The 9242-nt window shown below is 58.9% G+C and overlaps 1 protein-coding gene across 1 annotated transcript; it reads left to right on the forward strand.

Annotated features, from left to right (window-relative positions):
- Positions 1–6391: 6391 nt before the first annotated feature.
- On the forward strand, positions 6392–8874 carry LOC117410017 (uncharacterized). The gene is made up of 8 exons (XM_059021836.1): positions 6392–6524; positions 6662–7200; positions 7279–7458; positions 7545–7769; positions 7853–7924; positions 8003–8160; positions 8270–8527; positions 8615–8874. Exons 4-8 carry the CDS (start codon positions 7688–7690, stop codon positions 8864–8866), a joined length of 822 nt encoding a protein of 273 aa, XP_058877819.1. The 5' UTR covers positions 6392–6524; positions 6662–7200; positions 7279–7458; positions 7545–7687; the 3' UTR covers positions 8867–8874.
- The last annotated feature ends 368 nt before the right edge of the window (positions 8875–9242 follow it).

Consider the following 9242-nt stretch of genomic DNA (forward strand, 5'->3'; position numbering starts at 1 on the left):
GGAGGGGCTTAACTCTCGGCTATTTTCGCTGGCCTTCGGGGCTGCTTCTAACGGGTCTCCGCAGCGGCGCTTGTGCAGGTGTTCAGCCGAGCTCGCGGATCTCCAGCCGGGACCCATAACACTCGTGCACCCGGGGGGGGGGCGTGCATTGAATGAATTCATTCATCGCTGTTCACACGGGACGCGGGACCAGGGCTAACCCGCCGTGCAGGTCCCCCGGGGACCGCCGCAAGTGTTCAGCCGAGCTCGGGGAACGATAGCCCGGCTTCATAACACTCGTGCACCCGGGGGGGGGGCGTGCATTGAATGAATTCATTCATCGCTGTTCACACGGGACGCGGGACCAGGGCTAACCGCCGTGCAGGTCCCCCGGGGGACGCCGCAAGTGTTCAGCCGAGCTCGGGGAACGATAGCCCGGCTTCATAACACTCGTGCACCCGGGGGGGGGGGGCGTGCATTGAATGAATTCATTCATCGCTGTTCACACGGGACGCGGGACCAGGGCTAACCGCCGTGCAGGTCCCCCGGGGGACGCCGCAAGTGTTCAGCCGAGCTCGGGGAACATAGCCCGGCTTCATAACACTCGTGCACCCGGGGGGGGGGCGTGCATTGAATGAATTCATTCATCGCTGTTCACACGGGACGCGGGACCAGGGCTAACCGCCGTGCAGGTCCCCCGGGGGACGCCGCAAGTGTTCAGCCGAGCTCGGGGAACGATAGCCCGGCTTCATAACACTCGTGCACCCGGGGGGGAAAGTGCATTGAATGAATTCATTCATCGCTGTTCACACGGGACGCGGGACCAGGGCTAACCGCCGTGCAGGTCCCCCGGGGGACGCCGCAAGTGTTCAGCCGAGCTCGGGGAACGATAGCCCGGCTTCATAACACTCGTGCACCCGGGGGGGGGGCGTGCATTGAATGAATTCATTCATCGCTGTTCACACGGGACGCGGGACCAGGGCTAAACCGCCGTGCAGGTCCCCCGGGGGACGCCGCAAGTGTTCAGCCGAGCTCGGGGAACGATAGCCCGGCTTCATAACACTCGTGCACCCGGGGGGGGGGGCGTGCATTGAATGAATTCATCATCGCTGTTCACACGGGACGCGGGACCAGGGCTAAACCGCCGTGCAGGTCCCCCGGGGGACGCCGCAAGTGTTCAGCCGAGCTCGGGGGAACGATAGCCCGGCTTCATAACACTCGTGCACCCGGGGGGGGGGGCGTGCATTGAATGAATTCATTCATCGCTGTTCACACGGACGCGGGACCAGGGCTAACCGCCGTGCAGGTCCCCCGGGGGACGCCGCAAGTGTTCAGCCGAGCTCGGGGAACGATAGCCCGCTTCATAACACTCGTGCACCCGGGGGGGGGGGGCGTGCATTGAATGAATTCATTCATCGCTGTTCACACGGGACGCGGGACCAGGGCTAACCGCCGCAAGTGTTCAGACCGAGCTCGGGGAACGATAGCCCGGCTTCATAACACTCGTGCACCCGGGGGGGAAAGTGCATTGAATGAATTCATTCATCGCTGTTCACACGGGACGCGGGACCAGGGCTAACCGCCGTGCAGGTCCCCCGGGGCACGCCGCAAGTGTTCAGCCGAGCTCGCGGATCTCCAGCCGGGACCCATAACACTCGTGCACCCGGGGGGGAAAGTGCATTTAATGAATTCATTCATCGCTGTTCCGCCGTGCAGCTCCCCGGGGGCGGGGGGGACGAGCAAGTGTTCAGCCCGAGCTCATAACACCCGTGCACACGGGGGGGACGTGCAGGTATTTTTTTCCCCCAGCAGACGGGGGTCCCGGCCTTACACTCGGGCAGCTCCCCGGGGAATGTTAGAGGTCGTCGCCCCCGCTGCTGAGGCGCTAAAGTATCCGACTGCCTGGAGCGCTAAACCGGCTCCGATCGGTCAGAGGGGACCGCGGGGAGTTAGCCGTGAATAGAGCGTCCTGCTGCCTTCTCGCCGGTCCGAAAATAGCCGAGAGTTAAGCCTCTCCCCGCTGTGTCTTCGGCAAACTTCCGCAACGTCAGGTTGGGCGGGCCTCTGGTCATGTCATGTCATAAATCACATGACCAGAGGCCCGTCCCTCTTGAAGCGGCGAGTGGCTGACGAAGCCACGGCGGGGAGGGGCTTAACTCTCGGCTATTTTCGCTGGCCTTCGGGGCTGCTTCTAACGGGTCTCCGCAGCGGCGCTTGTGCAGGTGGTTCAGCCGAGCTCGCGGATCTCCAGCCGGGACCCATAACACTCGTGCACCCGGGGGGGGGGCGTGCATTGAATGAATTCATTCATCGCTGTTCACACGGACGCGGGACCAGGGCTAACCGCCGTGCAGGTCCCCCGGGGGACGCCGCAAGTGTTCAGCCGAGCTCGGGGAACGATAGCCCGGCTTCATAACACTCGTGCACCCGGGGGGGGGGGGCGTGCATTGAATGAATTCATTCATCGCTGTTCACACGGGACGCGGGACCAGGGCTAACCGCCGTGCAGGTCCCCGGGGGACGCCGCAAGTGTTCAGCCGAGCTCGGGGAACGATAGCCCGGCTTCATAACACTCGTGCACCCGGGGGGGGGGGCGTGCATTGAATGAATTCATTCATCGCTGTTCACCACGGGACGCGGGACCAGGGCTAACCGCCGTGCAGGTCCCCCGGGGGACGCCGCAAGTGTTCAGCCGAGCTCGGGGAACGATAGCCCGGCTTCATAACACTCGTGCACCCGGGGGGGGGGCGTGCATTGAATGAATTCATTCATCGCTGTTCACACGGGACGCGGGACCAGGGCTAACCGCCGTGCAGGTCCCCCGGGGGACGCCGCAAGTGTTCAGCCGAGCTCGGGGAACGATAGCCCGGCTTCATAACACTCGTGCACCCCGGGGGGGAAAGTGCATTGAATGAATTCATTCATCGCTGTTCACACGGGACGCGGGACCAGGGCTAACCGCCGTGCAGGTCCCCCGGGGGACGCCGCAAGTGTTCAGCCGAGCTCGGGGAACGATAGCCCGGCTTCATAACACTCGTGCACCCGGGGGGGGGGGCGTGCATTGAATGAATTCATTCATCGCTGTTCACACGGGACGCGGGACCAGGGCTAACCGCCGCAAGTGTCAGCCGAGCTCGGGGAACGATAGCCCGGCTTCATAACACTCGTGCACCCGGGGGGGAAAGTGCATTGAATGAATTCATTCATCGCTGTTCACACGGGACGCGGGACCAGGGCTAACCGCCGTGCAGGTCCCCCGGGGGACGCCGCAAGTGTTCAGCCGAGCTCGCGGATCTCCAGCCGGGACCCATAACACTCGTGCACCCGGGGGGAAAGTGCATTTAATGAATTCATTCATCGCTGTTCCGCCGTGCAGCTCCCCGGGGGCGGGGGGGACGAGCAAGTGTTCAGCCCGAGCTCATAACACCCGTGCACACGGGGGGGACGTGCAGGTATTTTTTTCCCCCAGCAGACGGGGGTCCCGGCCTTACACTCGGGCAGCTCCCCGGGGAATGTTAGAGGTCGTCGCCCCCCGCTGCTGAGGCGCCTAAAGTATCCGACTGCCTGGAGCGCTAAACCGGCTCCGATCGGTCAGAGGGGACCGCGGGGAGTTAGCCGTGAAATAGAGCGTCCTGCTGCCTTCTCGCCGAGTCCGAAAATAGCCGAGAGTTAAGCCTCTCCCCCGCTGTGTCTTCGGCAAACTTCCGCAACGTCAGGTTGGGCGGGCCTCTGGTCATGTCATGTCATAAATCACATGACCAGAGGCCCGTCCCTCTTGAAGCGGCGAGTGGCTGACGAAGCCACGGCGGGGAGGGGCTTAACTCTCGGCTATTTTCGCTGGCCTTCGGGGCTGCTTCTAACGGGTCTCCGCAGCGGCGCTTGTGCAGGTGTTCAGCCGAGCTCGCGGATCTCCAGCCGGGACCCATAACACTCGTGCACCCGGGGGGGGGCGTGCATTGAATGAATTCATTCATCGCTGTTCACACGGGACGCGGGACAGGGCTAACCGCCGTGCAGGTCCCCCGGGGGACGCCGCAAGTGTTCAGCCGAGCTCGGGAACGATAGCCCGGCTTCATAACACTCGTGCACCCGGGGGGGTGGCGTGCATTGAATGAATTCATTCATCGCTGTTCACACGGGACGCGGGACCAGGGCTAACCGCCGTGCAGGTCCCCGGGGGACGCCGCAAGTGTTCAGCCGAGCTCGGGGAACGATAGCCCGGCTTCATAACACTCGTGCACCCGGGGGGGGGCGTGCATTGAATGAATTCATTCATCGCTGTTCACACGGGACGCGGGACCAGGGCTAACCGCCGCAAGTGTTCAGCCGAGCTCGGGGAACGATAGCCCGGCTTCATAACACTCGTGCACCCGGGGGGGGGGGCGTGCATTGAATGAATTCATTCATCGCTGTTCACACGGAACGCAGGGACCAGGGCTAACCGCCGCAAGTGTTCAGCCGAGCTCGGGGAACGATAGCCCGGCTTCATAACACTCGTGCACCCGGGGGGGAAAGTGCATTGAATGAATTCATTCATCGCTGTTCACACGGACGCGGGACCAGGGCTAACCGCCGTGCAGGTCCCCCGGGGGACGCCGCAAGTGTTCAGCCGAGCTCGCGGATCTCCAGCCGGGACCCATAACACTCGTGCAACCGGGGGGAAAGTGCATTTAATGAATTCATTCATCGCTGTTCCGCCGTGCAGCTCCCCGGGGGCGGGGGGGACGAGCAAGTGTTCAGCCCGAGCTCATAACACCCGTGCACACGGGGGGGACGTGCAGGTATTTTTCTCTTCCCCCAGCAGACGGGGGTCCCGGCCTTACACTCGGGCAGCTCCCCGGGGAATGTTAGAGGTCGTCGCCCCCGCTGCTGAGGCGCTAAAGTAATCCGACTGCCTGGAGCGCTAAACCGGCTCCGATCGGTCAGAGGGGACCGCGGGGGAGTTAGCCGTGAATAGAGCGTCCTGCTGCCTTCTCGCCGAGTCCGAAAATAGCCGAGAGTTAAGCCTCTCCCCGCTGTGTCTTCGGCAAACTTCCGCAACGTCAGGTTGGGCGGGCCTCTGGTCATGTCATGTCATAAATCACATGACCAGAGGCCCGTCCCTCTTGAAGCGGCGAGTGGCTGACGAAGCCACGGCGGGGAGGGGCTTAACTCTCGGCTATTTTCGCTGGCCTTCGGGGCTGCTTCTAACGGGTCTCCGCAGCGGCGCTTGTGCAGGTGTTCAGCCGAGCTCGCGGATCTCCAGCCGGGACCCATAACACTCGTGCACCGGGGGGGGGCGTGCATTGAATGAATTCATTCATCGCTGTTCACACGAGACGCGAGGGACCAGGGCTAACCGCCGTGCAGGTCCCCCGGGGGACGCCGCAAGTGTTCAGCCGAGCTCGGGGAACGATAGCCCGGCTTCATAACACTCGTGCACCCGGGGGGGGGGGCGTGCATTGAATGAATTCATTCATCGCTGTTCACACGGGACGCGGGACCAGGGCTAACCGCCGTGCAGGTCCCCCGGGGGACGCCGCAAGTGTTCAGCCGAGCTCGGGGAACGATAGCCCGGCTTCATAACACTCGTGCACCCGGGGGGGGGGCGTGCATTGAATGAATTCATTCATCGCTGTTCACACGGGACGCGGGACCAGGGCTAACCGCCGTGCAGGTCCCCCGGGGGACGCCGCAAGTGTTCAGCCGAGCTCGGGGAACGATAGCCCGGCTTCATAACACTCGTGCACCCGGGGGGGGGGCGTGCATTGAATGAATTCATTCATCGCTGTTCACACGGGACGCGGGACCAGGGCTAACCGCCGTGCAGGTCCCCCGGGGGACGCCGCAAGTGTTCAGCCGAGCTCGGGGAACGATAGCCCGGCTTCATAACACTCGTGCACCCGGGGGGGGGGCGTGCATTGAATGAATTCATTCATCGCTGTTCACACGGGACGCGGGACCAGGGCTAACCGCCGTGCAGGTCCCCCGGGGGACGCCGCAAGTGTTCAGCCGAGCTCGGGGAACGATAGCCCGGCTTCATAACACTCGTGCACCCGGGGGGGGGGGGGCGTGCATTGAATGAATTCATTCATCGCTGTTCACACGGGACGCGGGACCAGGGCTAACCGCCGCAAGTGTTCAGCCGAGCTCGGGGAACGATAGCCCGGCTTCATAACACTCGTGCACCCGGGGGGGAAAGTGCATTGAATGAATTCATTCATCGCTGTTCACACGGGACGCGGGACCAGGGCTAACCGCCGTGCAGCTGCCCGTGACGTTGCCGAAGTCTTCCGAAGACTCGGGGGTGGGGTGAGCTTAATTCTCTGCTATTTTCGTCGATCCCACGCAGCAGAAAAAACAGCCTCCTTGTTGGCCGCAGCTGCGGGTAAAACTTCGAATTAAGCAAGCACTGGAAAATGGTCGTGTCCAATTAACAGTGGACTCGTCCATAAGGATATAAAGCCGGATCGTCAGACAGTCATTTACTCTTTCATCAGGCTAGAGCCTGAGACAGTGATGGACACGGAAAAAAACTGCTCTGTTCGCCAGCATACCACGGATAAGTAAGCGTGTTAATGTATTGTAACTTTCTTTCTGTTTGTTAAATACCTTTTTACGTTTATTTCTTAATTTATTTTTAAAGTTAGATTTTGTGTTTTAATTGAGTGTTTTTTTGTTGTTTTTTTTTTCCTTTTTATAGAACACCCGTAAAGTTAAATTGTCCATTGGAGGGCTGCCATGCCAGAAATATTGCCCGACTGGATCGACACTTGCACAGGATTCACGATATTCAGACAGTCAACCCAGAGTATGCTGCACTCATGTCCAAGGCTAAAGCTACAGTTGACCGAAGGTCCACAAGCAATGTCACTGATAATTGGATGCAGGAGCAGCCGGAGGAAAGACATAAGTCGACCGAGAAAACGCATACTCTCAGTTCAGACCCGGGTGTTCACCAAGAGTCGGCTCCGCCGACTTTAATGCCCTCGGGAAGGGAGCCAGCATGTACAAAAACGCTGCCGACTGTCACGGGGCTGCGACAACAGCTACGAGCCACAGAGGACACCTCGGCAGCTACTGGGACTGGCTCGGTACGCCCAGAGAGTAGCACATCTTGTAGCGGCACATACCTGTCGCCGTCCTCAGCATCTGAAGATGATGATTCCTCCTCCTCCTCCTCCTCCTCCTCCTATACAGAGCATGGACCTTCAAGCCCCGAGCCAAGAAGCCAACGTGACCGTGAGTTCAGACTCTGTGTGTGTGTGTGTGTGTGTGTGTGTGTGTGTAACCCGTTTTTTATTTTCCTGTGCCTTTCAGCCAAAGCGCTTCAGCTGTACCGAGCGTTTCTGTCAGACCGCTACCCACTGCAAAGGGCCGGGACAACACGAAACAGGCGGTTCAGCATATCCGACTATTCTTGCAACACATGGCCAGGTTACCAGAGGGGCCAGTCAGGAACGACTTGCGGTTCTTGCGCCACGCCTCACGGAGCCAGTCGTGGTAATACTCGTAAAGTACAAGCTCCATCGACCCCGTCTGTTTAGACAAACCACTGAACGTCCCATGTCCTTCTTTCATTACAGGTGGTTCGATGAGTTGATGAGATCAGGATTGAAACCTACCACGGTCCACAGTTACCTACAGGACGTACTTTCTTTCCTGCGGTACCTGCATGAGGCTGACTTAAGCCACGTAAAAACTTTCTGAACGGAACATACGCTCGTTAATGTTCCTCCTCAAATCGTTCAGAAAGCAGGGGAAAAGGCAACTCTCGCTGCACCGTCAATTGGTACAAGACCATGGGCAAGGTATTTCTGCGGTGTTTTTGTTGTTCGTCTTTTTGTGTATTTTATAGTATCGGCTCATGTGTGCATTCATGTCTGTTTCGCAGAGCGGCTCATCCCTAAAAACAAGCTCCAGTGCTTTAACCAGCAATGCGAGACGGCGATACCTGAACTACTTGGTAAGCCTTGCAATGCACACGTACTCGCCTGTCGTCTGGGCGCTCACAGCTGACTGCCTGCTCCCCTTGTCTTTACAGATCTCTGCGAGTCGGCACCTTCCAACGCCTGCACCCTGGTCGGCCTTCTGTGCGGGAGGCTGTTGTTGCACAATGGTCATCGTAGGGGGGTCGTAATGAATATGAGTCTGCTTGACTTTGACGGTGCCAAAGCCTACACGGGGGAGTTCCACATCAGCGTGCGTAACAATTTTAATGTTTGTCGACTACACTTCTTGGGGCTGCTGCTATCTACTGGTGGAAAATAAGTATAACATTGGGGGAAATTATATATACCCTCTCCAACAGGTGAGTAACCACAAAATGGCAGCGACCTTCGGGAAAGCGGTGTTGGTGGTGAGCACCCTGGAGCATCAATGGCTCTTGCGGTATGCCGCAATGAGACACAAACTCCCGGGATACAGCTACAAACCAACCACGTTTTTCTTTACCAACAAGGGCAACCCTATCAAGAAGATCGGAAGAGCCATTTCGAAAGCTTGGAAGTACTGGGGGCTGGGAGACGACATTACCACAGGCATGATTCGCTCTGCGGTGGTCACCTATGTAAGAAGGACTTGACCACTGCCCAGTGGTGTTTGCAGCACGTAAAGGCAACTTCACTAACCTGACTCATTTTTCTTTACTCCCTAGACTTGGGCAACTCATAACGAAGTTAACAAAACTGCAGTTTCGAGACACATGGCGCACAGCCTGAGAACACAGGAGAGCTTCTACGTCCATGACCAAGCCCCGGCTGACCACCAACGAGCAAGACGCCTCATCGGGGAGAGCCTGGAGCTTACCGACAGCCTGCCGCCCCTGGTCGCTCACTCTGCCTCCACAGAGGACACCTGTTTAAATGCACCGTCTCAGGATCTGTCTGATTTTAATAAAGTGCTTTAGACTCAAAACCTTGGCTGTTTTCATTGGTCGCATGTTCCTAGCTATGACCCCTGGGCTTGCACTCCCGCACTGGGCTTGTGTCACAGGCATCCATCCCCCTGCCCTGGCCGCGTCCATGGCCGGTGAAAAGGATGGAGCGTCCCAAAGCCCAGCATCCGACTGCGATGCAAGTGCCGTCCCACTCTCCAGCTCTCCCACTCTCCGTTGCAGGCACGCAGCTCCAGCTGTGGCCCATCAAAACTAGTGTGACTCGGATTTAGGGTTAGGGTCACACTCGTTTCCGTGCTAAAGGTCTTGTTTTGTAGCTCGCAGTAATACCTTTCCAGGCATACCTTGATCCTGTGGTTATTTAAATATTAATTCAAAAAAAAAAAAA

The sequence above is a fragment of the Acipenser ruthenus genome, unplaced genomic scaffold (assembly GCF_902713425.1).
Source record: "Acipenser ruthenus unplaced genomic scaffold, fAciRut3.2 maternal haplotype, whole genome shotgun sequence".
Lineage (NCBI taxonomy): Eukaryota > Metazoa > Chordata > Actinopteri > Acipenseriformes > Acipenseridae > Acipenser > Acipenser ruthenus.

Excerpts from the sequence above, each read along its gene's own strand:
- LOC117410017 (XM_059021836.1), top strand. The coding sequence starts at position 7,688 with ATGTTCCTCCTCAAATCGTTCAGAAAGCAGGGGAAAAGGCAACTCTCG. Across the intron at positions 7,770-7,852 it reads GGTACAAGACCATGGGCAAG|AGCGGCTCATCCCTAAAAAC; the intron begins GTATTTCTGCGG and ends TCTGTTTCGCAG. Across the intron at positions 8,161-8,269 it reads CGGGGGAGTTCCACATCAGC|GTGAGTAACCACAAAATGGC; the intron begins GTGCGTAACAAT and ends CCTCTCCAACAG.